Source organism: Spermophilus citellus, assembly GCF_964194105.1.
Source record: "Spermophilus citellus genome assembly, chromosome: 5".
NCBI lineage: Eukaryota > Metazoa > Chordata > Mammalia > Rodentia > Sciuridae > Spermophilus > Spermophilus citellus.
The window spans coordinates 1,762,427-1,779,161 of record NC_138186.1 but is presented as its reverse complement, the minus strand read 5'-3'; the positions used below and the strand labels follow the sequence as shown (position 1 = coordinate 1,779,161).

The 16,735-nt window shown below is 46.8% G+C and overlaps 1 protein-coding gene across 2 annotated transcripts; it reads right to left on the bottom strand.

Annotated features, from left to right (window-relative positions):
• Positions 1 to 5,453: 5,453 nt before the first annotated feature.
• Positions 5,454 to 16,411, bottom strand: LOC308650322 (sodium-dependent phosphate transport protein 3; the record flags this gene model as incomplete). 2 transcript variants are annotated; one of them, XM_081296390.1, is made up of 11 exons in its annotated part: positions 5,454 to 5,588; positions 6,899 to 6,989; positions 7,760 to 7,907; positions 7,990 to 8,122; positions 8,583 to 8,744; positions 8,863 to 8,981; positions 10,356 to 10,442; positions 12,349 to 12,436; positions 12,521 to 12,754; positions 14,866 to 15,077; positions 16,384 to 16,411. In XM_081296390.1, 11 exons carry the CDS (start codon positions 16,409 to 16,411, stop codon positions 5,454 to 5,456), a joined length of 1,437 nt encoding a protein of 478 aa, XP_081152516.1. The 2 variants fall into 2 exon arrangements, with proteins under 2 accessions (XP_081152516.1, XP_081152517.1); XM_081296391.1 differs by lacking the exon at positions 7,760 to 7,907 and having other exon boundaries at positions 5,525 to 5,588.
• Between the last annotated feature and the right edge of the window lie 324 nt (positions 16,412 to 16,735).

The following is a 16,735-nucleotide window of genomic DNA, read 5'->3' as shown; positions in this document are numbered from 1 at the left end:
TTAGGGGAGATAATGTTTGCATACTTTTTTTGGGGGGGGTGTATATGTACCGTGGAACACATATGTGCAAGACCAGCAGCTTGGGAAGCCAGGATTATCCACAATGGCTGAGGACAGACCCCCAAGGCCCAATGCCTGCAGAGACTTAGGGTTTGCAGGTGCTCTGGACACAGGGGGTAATGACACTAAGGAAGAAACAAGTCCACAGAAGGGAGGAGGAGTGGGGAGGAGAGAAAGCTGCCGGGTCCTGGGGGAGCAGTGATGGAGACAAGGGAGTGTAAAGCAGGGCAGGCTGGGAGATGCCGTGATAAGCTGTCCCTGGGGCACCAGGGCAATGACCCGCAACTGCTGAGTTAGCAGCAGTGCCAGGCGCAGTGCCAAACATGGAGCAGAGCAAAGCAGATGGAGGTGGAGAAAAGCCCAGGCCCCGTGAAGAGTGCTTGGCCATCCAGCAGCCAGCAGAACCACTCAGCTCTCCAAGGTGTGGAGGCAGCCCTTCATGAGACCAAGCCCATGGGCACCACCACCAAGCATGACGGACCCAGGCAGGGGCCTGTTCACCCCACTGAGACAGGCAAGGCTGGGGAAGAGCAACCCTTTCAAATACTGCAGGTGTGTTTAGTTAGGACTCGTGGTAAGAGGTCACCTGGCTTCTTATGATTTCTGGACAGAAATGGGGCAACCCGCAAAGTAAGCAGGAGTTAACTCTTGCCGTCTGCTCTGCACACCGCTCCTGAGCAGCCAGGAAGCAAGCAGCTCTGCTGGGCAAGAGCTCAGTGCAAACACTGGCGCTGATCAGATTTGAAAGAATGTGGGAATAACGACGTGTCTGCTTGAAAGAGTTCCTCAGCCTTCCTGTGCCCTAGTATTCTAGGTCCTATAAATAGTATTCTCGGTCACCACTCTGAGCCTGTTGATGCATTTGGGTTCCTTCCCATAGCTATCTGTATGAGGACAAGGACACATTTACATCCAACCGTTGTGTGCCAGCATCCTCCTGTGCCACTCTCTAAATGGCACTCATTCCCAGGACTAGTCTTGAGAACCGCAAAAATAGTGGAGCTCCCAGTGCCAGACTGGCCTGAATTTTCAAGCAACGTCGAGAAGAAGGATCCTATCCAGGGTCTCCATACGCTTGGCCTCCCTGCGTCTGGTCCTGAGGCTTGCAGAGGTACTTGGGGCAGCGAGGAGGAGCCCCTGGAAAAAAGTGTCTTCACTCTGCTTTAGTGGTCTCTGGCTTAGGTGGAACTGGTCCTATGTCATACTTTAAAAAGGAAAAGTTGACTTTATATCTCTAATATTTTATCTTGGAGAACTCTCTTGCCTACTGGGTGTGACCTAAATGTCACCAACCATTCTCTGGGAGACCTTAAATATTGAGCAGGGAGACAGGAGAATGGACGCTGCTGGTTCATGCCCCCTTGTTTCAGCAGGGAGTCATCAGCAGCTAAGACACGGCAGCATCTGACCCTGTTTCCACTCAGTGTCTGTGAATAACCTACCCGTGCTTACCCAAGCCAGGATGGTTTTAATAACTAAACACAAACATCTTCACTGATACAAACTTTAAAAAAAAGCACTTCTTCTCAATGTGAAAAAAAGGAACTCTGCATCATGGGTTATGAGAGGATGCACAGGGAAGGCACCGTGGCTGCTTTACTCCATGGGTTATTAACTGCAGAAATAAAGTATCAAGAAAACCATGAAAGGGGCACAATACATCAAAATGCAATCTGCCCACAAAAGTGAGTTGGAGAAGAACGGCCCTCTGAGACTTTTTCATAATTAAGTAGATGTGAATGAAAATGAACTAAGTACTCAAAAACAAACTGTCAATAAAATAAAGAGAAGTAGGAAATAAGATTGATAAAAGATAATTTTAAAAAATTATAAAGTCAAAAGACACTCTATCTTTAAAATTAGTAAATTAGCCAGTCACGGTGGCACATGCCTGTAATCCCCATCTGCTCTGGGGCAGACTCCAGGAGGATTGTGAGTTCAAAGCCAGCCTCAGCAATTTAGCAAGTCCTTAAGCAACTTAATGAGATCCTGTCTCTTAATAAAATATTAGAAAAGGCTGGGGATGTGGCTCAATGGTTAAGCCCCTTGGGTTCAATCCCTAGTACCAAAATAAAATAAAATAAAACAAAATATAAAAACAAAATCAGTAAATTACTAAGTGGCCCAATGAAGCAGAAAGAAGTATATACACATCATTTCAAAAGTAAAAAAGAAGCCAAAACTCAGATATGGATAAAAATGAGTATATTATGAAGAGATAATTTGACAAAACATTTGAATATTTTGCCAATGCATTTTACATTACGTTTAAAATGGATGACCTTCAACATAATGAAAATACTCAATATTGATCAAGGAGAATGTAAGCACCCTTACTTAAAAAAACAATACAGTGAAGGAAATTGAGAAAGTTATCAAAGAACTCTCCTCAAAATGGCTTTAAGTTTTATAAATTAACACTTTCAAGTCTTTAGATAAAAAGAGTCATTTTAAAAATAGCAGTTCATCATTTTCAGGGTGCAGGGCTTGAGGAAAGCGTCTGTTTCTCTTTGTGAATCGGGCATGCGCCTCATCTCCACACCTGATGTTCACACAAAGCAGAATCATACAGAGCCAGACCACATGCCGACACAGCAGACCGAGCCCTGAATAAACTGTTAATGAATCAAAGCCCACGGTAAAAGGATATCAAGGAAAAAATTGCTCAACGTTAAGAAATGTTAATATAATTCATAATATTTTAACAGCTGAAAAGATTGCCTCATTGTTAAGTAGATGGCAATAAGCTATTTGGGGAAAGTGGATTAATTCGTGTGCACATTCACGTTAGAACAATTCATAGGGATGAGGGAGGGCCCAGATCTTTCTGCCAGCTCACAGTCACATCTGTTCTGAAGCCATTAGGAAACGAGAATGGTGATTCTTCCTCAAACCGTCAAGCAGGGAAAGGTCTCTGACGCAGCGGATGCTATCTATCAGGTGTCCACCAGAACACCAGACAACCAGCCCCGCAGGCCACCGTGGTGTGGTTCTTACCTCTCAGGGAAGCGGGGGCTTCCAGGCTCATGGCTTCTTGGAAGCCTGAGCTCATCATTTTGCTGTTGGGGAACTTGGCCTTTGGTCCGAGAGCTGACAACTGGATTGCCCGATGCGTCCCTCCTGCTCTGATGCTAGAGGATCCATCAGGGGAGGAGAGAAGGGACAAAGAGGAACGTGAAAGGAGAGGACCAAGACCCCTTCCCAAGCGCTCCGCAGGTCACACCTAAGCCAAAGAGAGAAGAGAAACTTTGAAATGGGTGAAATGTTGAACATATTTCAAGTAAATGTCTTACTTTTCACCTTTACAAAAGTGCACCCTCAGAGATGGACACTTCTCACCAAGTGGCACATTCCCATATGTTGAGCCACCGTACAAGTGTCAAGAGCTAAGATATCACCAGTCCCCATCCAAGCACGACTCCCGCTGCTGCCCGAGGAAAGTCACTGATTTGATTATTAACAGGATATGTTCATTTTTTTCTGTTTTACAAAATGTACTTTTTGTTTTCTTCTCCTTGTGTTGTATCGTGAGAACCATTGGTGCTGGTGTGCATCTAGGTCTGTCCATCCTTGTTGCAGGGTGAGTGGGCCATGGCTTATTTATTTATTCTCTTCTTTCCAGGTAAAAACTTAGTTCTTTCCTCTTTGGGCCACTCTCAGTAGGGCCCCTGTGAACATAGCTGTGCATGTTTTTGCAAAGGTGTGAAATTCTAAACAAAATGTCTGAGTTGTGGAAACCGCCCACTTAGCTTTAGGAGACCTTGACAAGTGGCTGTCCAAAGTTCTAACTTACACTCACATTCCTAGTGTACACAGTTCCAACTGCCCCACACCTGTGCCAACATCTGCTGTTGTATCTTATCCATCCTGTTAAGTGGGTCATGGTATCTCATTTGAGTTTTGATCTTCATTTTTCTAATGACTGTTGAAGTTGACTGCATTTTTTATACAGATGAGCAACTTAGATTTCTCTTTTTTGAAGTCCCTGTTTGAGTCATTTGCCCATTTTTCTATTTGGTGGCTTCCCACCCCCTTTTTAAAAAAAATGTCCTGATATAATTTTCCTGTTCACTTTCCTATCTCTCTCTTTTCTTCTTGGAGTTTTCTAAGAATCCTCCTTCTCAATATATTCTCAATATCCGGACAGCAGATGTGTTCTCATATTAGCATCACCCTGTGGGCCTCACCCTCCATTTTCCTTAAAACATCTCACAAAATAGCCTGTCGATTAGCATTGATTGGGAGATTCTCTTCACCTGCTGAATTAGTCCAAGGTTCTGGTCCTGTGGTTCTAACAGGGCTCTACATAGGGTGGGAACTTCTCTAAAAAAGTTGAGGCAAACCAGAATATGCTGTGTGTGGAGATGACCTGGAGGATGTGTTTGAGGTGTCGGAGCCAGAGTCAATTTCCGTTGGACCAACGATGAGGGAGAGTCTTGGGAAACTAAGGAGAACATGGAGAAGGCAGAAGGACCTCTCTAGGCTCACAGGGGCTTCCCTTGAAGTCCTACCTTTCTGGGCCTTGCTGTATCCCCTCACACCTTTAGCAATCCCCCCCCCATATAAATTGTCATTTCCCATGAAAACACCTCTCTCCCCCCCTGGGATTTTCTCTACCTGGTCTCAACATCTCCCTGTGCCCACATTGTTGCCCGCACATCACAGTGAGAACCTTCCGATTCTGTCATATCTCCCTGAATTCTAGCTAACCTCATTCACTTAATCTTTTCCTGGTCATTTTCTGGTTTTAATCTGGAGTTTAGCTGGGATAAACAAATATCTGCTTTGCCTGATGGAAATAATCCAAATCTAAATAGATTTAAAATGCCCTACTTAATTTTAGCATGTAAATGTTGGTAGAATTAAACCACATAAATAAGCATCCATGTTTCACAGCATATAAAAACAATGAATGTTAATTCTCTGGATTACAGTTTTAAAATTGAGGTCTGAGCTGAGTTCTCTGGCATATGGCTGCAATTCCCAGCAGATCTCTGTGTTCATAACCACACCCATGAAGGTATTTATCAGTGATTATTTTCACATAGATTTTATTTATCTAGTACTTCCCAAAGAGGAAAATTTAAAAGCAACAGGAATTGACTTCTCAGCCTTGTTCAGCAATTGTCAACACAGATGCTGCATGTTGAAATTCCTGGGAGTCTAACAATTAGTGGTGTCTGGGCTCCACCCTAGGCCGATTCATTTGGAATCTCTGGAGGAAGACCCAGGCACCAGAATATGCTTGAAGGCTCCCTAAGAGGGCAGAACACTCAGCCAGAGTTGAGATCCTCCATGTCTATGGTCAGGAATGTAAAGAAAGAATGGTGATAAGTAAAAAATGTCAAAAAGCCAAGAGTCAGTACTACAGTTAAGTGTGCAGCTCCACTTCCTCAGAGGCGAGTGAGAGTTCTTTCTTTGGCCCACTCCTGGATTTCTGCTCGTCCAAATGTGAGGTAAAAGATCAGACCAAACATGTTGACCGCAGCGGACAAGAAAAATACATTCTTCCATCCAGACTCAGAATCCTGGACATAAGAACATGGCAATCATTAATCTCCCAAGTTCCTCCTCCAGCAGCTACAGAAATCCTCTCTGTTGTGCACTACGATGCTGACCACCAAGAATGTAATGGACAATGTGCAGGAGACACTTAAAATCCTCAGTCAGCAGAGGGTCCATGAAACTGAAGGAAACAAGGTCACTCTAAATGCACATGGGTTCTGAGTTGGGATGGTCATCTCTTTAACAAAAATAAATCCAATGACACTAACATTTCCCTAGAATTTGGATTTCAACATTCATGAAAATTTAGTATTACTCCCAATTGTGCCTAAAATGGCATCATCAAGACCCCATGATTGTGTCCTTGTTGGGCTGTTGACATCGATCACAAGCATCCCTCAGGTATACATCTCAGGGACACATGGCTTACACTTGGTCTGCCTAAGCGACCCTCCTCACCCAGCCCTAGAATATCTCAAGTCATTTCCAGCATTGTGGTCACAGCAGGTTCTCAGCAATTTGTTCAAAAATTAACCTGATGGCCAGGCATGGCGGCACACACCTTGATCCTAGTGGCTCGTGAGGCTGAGACAGGAGGACCGCAAGTTCAAAGCCAGCCTCAGCAAAAGCAAGGTGCTAAGCAACACAGAAAGACCCTGTCTCTAAATATAACACAAAATTGCCCTGGGGATGTGGCTCAGTGGTTGAGTGCCCCTGAGTTCAATCCCCTTCCCAATTAACCTGATGTAATAAAAACAAAACTTTGCTTTGAAGGTTGACCCTCCTCAGCCTCCATCCCAGCCTGGCTCCGCCTTCTCCCTTGCCTTCCTCTCCTACTCAGGGTTCCCAGCATGGAGCAAACCTCATGGCAGGCTCCTCACCATGCCCAGCATGCTCTCCCCCACAGCTCAGTCTCTTCAAACTAGCCTTGGACACTTTACTTTTCTTTTGTGGTTTCAGCCTGAAGAGTCTTGGTGACGCTCCTCCGTCTCCCCTGCCTTCTGTCTCACTGCTCCTATGACACCTGTCGTTCACTGTGCTCAGAACTCAGGACTTCCTGCTTCTCAGCACAGGAAGTCAGACCTGCCATCTGTGTCCTTGCTTGGGCCCATTGCCATGACCTGGACAGCCTTTCACTTTCAGAACCCCAGCTTTTGTTTCCCTCCCCCTGGGAAACCTGACCTCTGCGTCCGACTTACAGGTGCGTGGATCAGGGAGTACCTGTCACACCTGTTGCTCCCCCATCAGACCCCACCGCCTTAAGAGCACCGTGTGTATGTCCAATGCCTCAAATGATACCTGCCACTTGCAGATGTTCAATAACAATCCCAACCTGACTGATAAGGAATCCGGTGGCCGTGGAGGAGACAATTCCTGCAATAAGGCCGAATCCCCTTGAGATCCCCATGAGGAAGCTTGCGTATCTGTGGAGAAGATGATTTTACGGGTGGATTGATGTAGAAAGCCCCCCGTGTTTTCTGCACAATTCATCTTCAGTGAACCCCTCTCTAATGGCACATCATTGTGCCTAGTGTGGCTTTTCACTTTCCTAAGGACACCAGGGTGAGATGTATTCACCAACCGTGAAATCACCTGCCCCCTGGGTCAATAACCACAATACCAGACTCCATTATCTGGGTGGCTGAGTTGCTCCACCCCACCACTCAGCCTGGCAGGCAGTTTACAGGGCAGGACACAGACTCGGAGACCAAACCATGCGGGTCCTAGTCCAGCTCTTCCCTTGTGCAACCACAGTCAGGCCACGTGACCCCTCCTGCCCCAGTCTTCTGCCTGCCCTGGGGGCAGCAGCAGGATCTCCCTAACACAGCTGTAAGGATTAGGTGTGCTGGTTTATAAGAAGCTTCTAGCACAGGGGTCGGCTCTCAATGCTCCATCCATGCGTGGTAGCCAATATAGTCAGCACCCTAGAAACTTCCAAAACACTTGTCTCTGGGCCCTTTCCCAAAGCACACAGTCTAATCTCTGGTCGGGAGCTTGAGAAGCTATTTATCTAAATGATTGCTGGGAGTTTGTTCTAAGAATGCTACATCAGGTCATGGTCGTGAACTGCATTTCCAGTTACTTCCTTCCCGCCTCCATCTGGTGCACGTCAGTAGCTGGCTAGCTCCGCGGGGTGATGGCTGAGTCCTAATGCCCGAGTGCCCTGGAGCAGGCAGACAGGCAGAGCTCCTACCTGGGGGCAATATCCAGGGTGTTGATGATGAAGCCCGAGTCACACAGGTTGCTGGTCCCAGGAATGAGTATCAGCAGAGCGATGGTCATGGTGTAACTGGAGGCCACGAAGGGCAGGGCCACCGCACACAGTGATGGAAGGAGGAGCCCTGGGCAGTGAGGACACCTGTCAGCCCCCTCAGCCACTGCTGAAAAGGGCCTGCTGACCCGAACCCTCCTGCCTGTCCTTACCCAGGGACGAGAAGAGTTTCCGCACGGCAATGAGGCTGAGGAGTTTCCTGGACAGAAGGAAATCTGCCAGCTGACCTCCTAAAATTGTACAGCTTGAGGCTGCAATAAAAGGCAGGGAGGACAGAACCCCACTCTGCAGGAAGGGAATCGGACAAGTAGTTACAGACGCAAATTTAGCCCCCAGTGTTCAGTCACACAGACCACTAGCCTGTCCCCATCCTCCTGAGTGGTTTGAGGAAAGCATGCATCCTTCGCCACACGGGAAGGACACGTCTCTGGTGAAAGAAACAGCACCCCTCCAGCTGGTCTCCAGGGAGAGTGTCACTAGTTTCCAAGAGAAGCTTTAGATGCAGGTGGCATGGCAGTGTAGCAGAGTGGTTAGGGCAAAGAGGCTGCAGCAGCTCTAACTGGCAGTCCTCCAACCTCAGGCAAGTCATCCCGCCCGTGTCCCATCTCCATGTCTGTGACATGGGCATCACTGCAGGGCCACTTTCAGACTCAACTTCAAGTTAGAAGCAAAGACAAAATGCAGCAGGAGGCACTGAGCTCTTGTCATGGTCACGAACTTCACACAAGTACAGGAAGCTACTCACCTCTCTGATGTTGACATGGAGCACAGTGCTGATGTAGGTTGGCAGGTACGTTAGGATGATGGTGCACAGCCAGAAATGGCTGAAAAATCCCGTGAAAATGGCCCAAAGCGGCAGGCATCTGACCATAGCCTTTATGGGGACAGATCGTCTAGGAGAACTGGGCTGAAAGGAAATATCGAATCAGCTTGGGGATGGGACAGACTAGAGAACACCTGTATCTGGAGGCCCACACCTGCCCGGGCACCTCCCCATGGCCCACAGGTTGGGAGGGCCATTGTACCTGCTGGGCCAGAGAGGACACGATGTGCTCCTTTTCCCTGGCACTTATGCATGGGTGATGCGTGGGGTCATCATAAATCACCGTGAACCACAGGAGACAGCAGACACACCCAATGCTACCTGGGAAGTAGGCGCACATTAGTCTCCAGGTAGGTGTGTGCACCCGTGGGGGGCAGTGTCCTGTGCAGCGTGCTGCCTTTCTCCACCACACCAAATCAGTTTCAGCATGCCACCTCGAAGGCATAGATTTTCCATCTCTTTCCGCCCATCCTATGAAGCTACTTCTTCCACAGAACCTTTTCAGATACCACCCCCAAGGGCAGATCTGCCTTTTGTCAACAATAGAGCCCTCTACAGATGTCAGGGGCAGGAGCCAACCATTGCCAGCCGACTATTCGTTCTCAGGACTCCCAAGTTTATAGTAGTATGTGTTTTAGCAGCAACTTTGCACTACACACATTACTGCCTTGCTTGGGAAGATCAGAAGAGTCAGGACCAAAGACAGAAAGCACTTATACATACATGAATCGACCTGCCAGGAGGTCAGTGTGGCCAGAAATATTTCCAGCACATTTTGCAAGAGTGTTATTTGTATTCAAACCACATCCATTACAGATTCCCAGAGGAAATACTTCTTGATAATACCTGGTTAACGTGTGACACAAAACATCTGGGGTTAGCCTCAGTTATGAGAAAGCGACCCAAGCCAGAGGCATCTTTATTGAAAACATGTGGCTCTGATAAAAAGAACAACAGTAGGAACTTGTCTCAGTACTGGGCTTTGTCACTGGAATGATATTCTATGGTAAAATACTTTGGGGACTAATGCTCTTTTGATTTGTTCCACTGGTATTCATCCATTTTTTTTTTGAAGATAAAATTCAGACACTCTGATGCCACCAAAGTGATAAATAGAACATATTATCTAATGACTCCTTGCCTCAAGCATTGCCCAATCTAGAAGGAAAATGAGAAGGAGGCACAGATGACTGCAACCCCCCCATAACCCGGAGAGGAAATATCAGTCAGGATCATAAAGAACAGCTGCATCTGGTGGTGTAGGTCCTGGAAGGCCCCCTGGAGAAGGAGAGGTTTGAATTGAGCTTCGAAAGATTCAGCTTGAAGAGAATAGGTTAACGGCATCACGGGCAGAGCAATTATATCACAATGTGAAGACGTCTTGAAGATGTCCTCAACCAGCTGTGACATCTCAGTCACATAGCCCAGGCTTTTAGATGTGCAGATTCTGAGCAGATGCGTGGGGCAGAAGGGGAAGGTTTCATGCTGACTGGTCAGAAGCTGGCGCCACTGCAGAGTCATCTCCTCTGCCCTGTGCATGAGGTGTCCCCAAAGATTAAGAAAGTTACCAAACCTTGACGTTCTTCCTCGTTTTCCACTTAATGAGGATATCTTCTCTTAACATGAGAAGAAGGTGGGCGGTGTATGAAAACCAATGCCCAGGAAGGTGTTGGGATCTCAGAGATGATGACTCACCAAAGATGTAGAAGATAAAAGGCCAGCCCAGTGCCTGGGAGATCAATCCCCCCACACAGAGGATGAAGAAGGATCCAAAGGCTGCCCCTGAAGGGAACAGGAGAAGACACTTAGGAAATCAGCAAAGGCGAGACTGTCTAGCCCTGTGGACCCTGTCCCTGTGGCGAGGCGGCTGACTCAGCCTTGCTGAGTAGTGGGAGCATGGTCCCTGCTCACAATTCTTCCCATGAACACTGCGAGGTGACTGGCATCAATAAATAATAGTAACACGTCCCTGGTCTTCACTGGCTCCCCCATGTCAATGCAGCCAGCGCTAAGCCCCCTAGTTTGTCCTAGAAACTCTTCAATCACAGCTCATCAGTATGTCCCACGGCACCATATGAGTTTGGGCACAGAAATTAATAAGCCACAGCTCCTGTCCTCAAGGACCTTTTGGTCCAGAGGGAAAACCCACGATCACAAGGATAATACACTGTGGACCCTGAAACAACCACAGCATATTCCGCAGACTCATGGCAGGAGACACTTCTTCAACTGGTCTACAGCAACATGGCCTACACCAACTAGGCAGACAGTTGTCACACAACGACACGCACATGCTTCCAACCAAAGTCTCATGAACCAATACCTACCTTTACCATGGCAAAGCACCCGGCAGCGTCTATTCTGTTCACTTTCACTTGTTAGTGATTTTTACCCACTAACTTGACTTTATGACCCCTTCATGGTCATCATCTATTAATGGGTCATAGAATTCAATCTCCAACTCAAAAAATGGTATAGGATAGAAATATGAAAATAAAGCTATCATGTCTTCTATGGGAATACCCATGAGGATAAACTAACAGTGATTATAAGATGGAAGAATTTTTTATATGAGCCAAGCAATAAGATGGTGGCATGTAGGCAAGAAGACCAGGGTCGGGGAACTCTTCAGGAATAGAAGCCCGTGGAGGAGAGTGCAGGGGAGCAGAGTGAGGATGTGGGCACCCTGGGGGACTGAAGCCCGCCAAGCCCTGCTGCAGAGGGAGCTAGTGGCACGCAGGCTGGCACCAGAGGGCAGAGCACCCTGGCGTCCTCCCGTTCTCCTCTCCTTGATCATAGAGGAGCGCTCTGAGGATGCCCAGGAAATCGAGCAGAGATGCCCCATCCGAACTTTAAGAAGATGACTTGCCTTTGATGGGAAGAGAAGCCTGAAGAAGTTTCTACCAATCTAGAGGACAGGACCAGCTGGGAGCATTTGAAATACAGGAGGTGGGGACGGCACTGACCGACAGGAGGGCTGCTGTGAGGGGAGCTCACAGACGGGGTTGCCTGTGGGACCTGGGAGGGAGGGGCTGGAAGGGAAAGCAGTTCCGCAGTGCTGTTCCTCGGGTCGGGGAAAGCATCAAGGCGGTAGAGGGCCCAGCAGGACCAGGCACGCTGGAGGGAGGTCCAGCACCAGGACCCAGAGTGCGCACTCTGGACCAGACTGCCAGGCTCAAGTCCCAGCCGTACTGCCTACTGGCTCTTTGCATCTGGGTCTTTATTTCATCTCCACCTCCCTTAACTCCCCTCCCTGGAGAAGGAAGCCGCCTCACACCGGAGGGTCGAGGTGAGGACTCCTTAGTGCAGAAAGCGAAGTGGCTCCCATGCCTCAGGCCCTGGGAACTCGTCTCCCTGCCGCTCTGAGCTCTGGTGGCCTTGGTCTTCATGTCAGTGTCCTTGCTAAAATGGAGTTCAGATGGCCCACTTGTCCTCCTCCATTGGGCCATCCCTACAGCTCTAGCCTTTCTCCCACAGGGCTGCTGGACTCGGGCTCCCAGAGACTTTTCTGCTTCTCAGCCCTGGTGTCTCTATCACACAGATGTCCCCCTCCTTCTGTATGTACCTGGCCATGTTCTTGAATTTTTCAGTAGCACTTTCCCCTCTCGCCCAAGCCCTCTGATTTCTAGACGGAAGGCCACCGAAGGCTGGACCAGTTGGCAAGCCTGGGGCGCGTGCCTGCCCTTACCGGAGCCCGCGATGCTGGTGAGCTTGCTTCGTTCCAGTGGAGGAGCCCACTTGGCCCAGATTGTGAACTGGCCTGTCCACGCCATTCCCTGCAACGAAAAGCGGTATGACTTCTGCTCTTTCGCAGAACTGGGAATCTGTACCCCACTCAGAATGAGCAAGCATCTGGGTACCTGGGCCATGCCCTGGACTGTCCGGACCACAATGACCAGGATCACTCCGACATCAGCAGCCAGCGGGGTGAAGAGGGTGAGAAGGGAAGAGATGAGCAGACCGGCACCCAGCATCTGCTTTGCTCCAAAGATCCCCGCCAAATATCCACTTGGGATCAGAGTCAGGATGATCCCGTAGCTGATGGAGCTAAAGATGATGCCCTGAGTCTCTGGGCTCCACTGATACACAGAGGCCTGGAAAAAAAGATGAAAGCAAAAAAGAAAAAAGAAAAAGGAATAAAGAAAACTCCTTGCTACAAGGTCCTTTCATGAAAGTCTATTTACAGTCAGAGCCTCCTGGGATAGGTGAGACCCTACAGTAAAATACCTCTCTCTCGCTCTCTCTCTCTCTCTCTCTCTCTCTAACCTGATTCACATGTTCCACCTTTTCACCTCTAGTCAGCTACTCTTAGAAGGAGAGAAAATCAGAGATCAAGGTCAACAGTCACCCACATGAAGATGGGAAGAAGGAAATATTTGGAAAGAGTGGCCAAGAGGCAATTCACCTGTTAACTCAGAGCTTCCTTTCAACTAGTCTGTAAAAGCTGAGTGATATCGACTCTCCTTTGAAAGAATAATATAAACACAAGTCTAATAAACCCTTACAAAAAATAACCCCCTAATTAAAAAGAATTATCAAGTTAGGAAATTAGAGTCTGCCCCAGAAGACCCAAATTCCCAACATACTTTACAAATGTAGAAGATCACACTTTTCTTCTGATATAACTCAGGGAACAATTTTTGGTTGTCTACTAGATACATGGATGGCATCATATTATAAATTAAATAGACAAAGAATATAAAATAAAAAACATTGTCCAGACACGGTCGTGCACGCCTGTAATCACAGCAGCTTGGGAGGCTGAGGCAGGAGGATCACAAGTTCAAAGGCAGCCTCAGCAACTTAGTGAGATTCTGTCTCAAATTAAAAATAAAAGAAAAAGGCTGGAGATGTGGCTCAGTGGTTAACCACCCTAACGTTCAACCCCCGGTATAAAAAAATATTAGAAATATTGTATTCATATAAAATAATCATAAATGGCACAGGTATATGATTCATGTTAGAATTAATATTTGAGGTTGAAATAAATAAAATGGGATCTTTGAGAAAAGGGAAGAATTACTTGGGAAGGCCCAGGAAGAAAGCAGTCTTTGAACCGTTCTTTGAAGAATGACTATAAATTTTGTATGAAGAGAAAAAGGGAAATTGATTCTTATTGGATAAAACAGCAAAAATAGGCTTGCAGCATTTGTAACAATACCATGAGATCAGAAACTAAGGGACGGTGGCAGACTCAGCCCAGACTTTCCCTGGGCCACAGGCAGCAGAGAGGAGCGCACTGAGACTGAGGACCAAGTTCTAGAGAGGCACAGTGTGTCTGGAGGACGCAGTGTTTGTTCTCTTGAAAGTCCTGAGCACAGGAAAGTGGCAGAATGGGTGATGGAAAGACTAGAGGTAGGAAGTTAAAATAGTCACGCTGGGTCCGATGTCATTATGAAATCACATTGTGAATTATGAATTGCAGGAATGACATTAGAAGTGTTCAGTAAAGGATAGTTCGAAGAATAGTTTTTAAAATTGGGTAGAATCATGATTCTCATACAAATATAAAATGCACTGTGACACAGATTATATTTAACTCACTGATCAATGAGGGTATCAGTAAGAAGTTACAGCTCGTTCAAAGGAAGATTCAAAGAACCACACATATTAAAGTAGGCAGTCGTTTTGAAATGGATTTTAAATAGACGGCAAAACTGGTTTATCCAACTGGGTGGGATGGAGGTTGTTGAGAGGAGGGGTGTACAAGGTGAATCTCCACAGGACAGAATTCATTTGCAAAGCTATAGACAAGAAGCATTTGCATTTTTATTCACTGTATATAACTGCAGAGCTGCAAAATAACTTAAGAACAGTGAAAGGTGCAGATATCAAAATCCAATTGGCTAGCCCAGAAGGAGGCATGTAGACAGTAAGCGGTTTTCCACTGAGGATACCCATAGTCTGTTTGTTCCATTTTACAGTCTTTTACATATTTTCCTACATCTCCTCTACCTTATAATAATAATAATAATAATAATAAGAAGAAGAAGAAGAAGAAGAAGAAGAAGAAGAAGAAAAAGAAGAATGAAAGATTATTGTTATCACAGAAATAATCAATGTCTCAAAAATAATTCCAGTTATTTTTACTTTGTCATTAAAGTTCATATTTCCATACTCTGCAGCATGAAGACCCAAGCCTTCCTTTCAGTTTTGTTTTTTTTTTTTCTCCTCAAAAAAGAGCCTTGCTCTCTGTCACACTTACCCTAGTATTAAATTCCCTGGTGGATCTGCCTGGGTTGTGGAGGCTGTCTGCCAGAGGCCCCTGGGTGGAGGCATTGGATGGACCATGCTGCTGGGTGCCGTTCACCATGGCGATGATGGCGATGCTCAGACTGACCCGCTGGGTTATCATGGTGAAGTTTGAGAAATGCATGATGAGAGCCAGCCCGTAGCGCAGTGAACAGAAATCTGGCCCTAGACAGAAGAATATGCAGTGAGCACCCTGACTGAGACCCTTCTCCCCATTTCTTTCCTGGCTAAGTCAGAAGGAAATTCAGATATCAGACGACCCCATGTCCTTCCCACCGAGAGGATCCTTTCTACAGTCTTCCTTTGTCATATTCTTTGGCTTCATGACAATGAATCTGGGATCCTGGGATGAGCCTTCTTTCAGAGATGTGGGAAGTACATGACACAAACCCTAAGTACGGCATTCACAGAGCTCCAAGATAAAGTGGATGGGAAGACAGTGGCAGAGCCAAGCACGGAACCCAAGTCCCCGGGTCACGAATCCATGGTCTGTCTCATCTGCTATGCACATTTGTGTGTTATACAGTTTGCCCGTTCATGCATTGACAGCTGCGTTTGGGTTAAGCTAGGTGCACAGCCAAGATTCTCTTATTACATATGAGAGAGGACTAGGGGACTTCCACTCCCTCCATTAGCTATACGTTTTTGCTGTGTACCACTAAGCCCTGGCTTCACATGGATTTAGCTTTTAAAATAAATAATTAACGTGTAGAGCCATTTTTATGAAGCAAAAGTAACATTAAAAAACACTCCCACCAGGCGTGGTGTCTCATGCCTGTAATCTCAGCAATTTGAGAAGCTGAGGCAGGAGAATCTCAGGTTCGAAGCCAGCCTCAGGAACTTAGTGGGGCTGTAAGCAACCTAGTGAGACTCTGTCTCAAAATAAAAAATAAAAAAAAAATCATCATTCCATGAAGTGGAACAATGGCCCAATATTGGGAGGATTCTCATGTGAAGGATGGGTCAGAATTTTTTTTATTATTATTATTTGCATATTTAAAGAACTGGGAGTAAAGGAAAATAGAGAGAATCTATAAAGAAACAGATAAAAAATAAGAGAAGAAATAAATTTTAATGGCCAATTAGGCTTAGGATAGGATTAGTTGCCTGCAATGGATTATTCCCACATTACTGTAGGCTGGCTCTGGGGAACAGCCAGTCACTTGGCGAGGGTATTCTAGGGGGGATGCCTACAGAGGTTAGGAATTGGCTTAAAAATAACGTTTCCAAGATGCATTTCATTCTTTAGATCCTATAACTTATCCATCATCTGATGCAATTTCTGGCAGCTAATCTAAGGGGCTCCATAAGGAAAAGCAACAGGAATCAGGGCTGAAGCTGGGTCTGATGCTACATGGGAGTCCCCACAGGGGCGACGGGAAAGGACTGGAGAGGAGGGAGAGGAGGGAGTGAGAAGTGCTCCAGGAAGGCTTCCGTGTCTCCTGCAACCTGGGATCAGAGCCTGGCTCACCTTTCCTGGTGGTCGGCTTCTGGTCCATCTAGCTCCTCTGTCAACAATGCCTTGCTTAGTGGTGGGGCGTCCCTCTTCCCTGAATCTCTGAGACCACGACCAGCTTCTATCTGTAGGGAGAACAGGAGCCGAGACATGACACACAAATAATTTCCTCCCACTAACCTGCCACCTCTGGGCACCAGCAGCAGGTGTGGTCCCTACACAGCCACATGACTTCTGGGTGCGCTCCTGCTCTGCTTTAGGAGGACAGGATTTCATAAGGAAGTCAGGCTGCTGGATATCCTCAGTCACTCCCTCAATTCTCTCCCCATCCATTTCCTCATCTGCTCAGGAATGAGGAGGCTCCTTG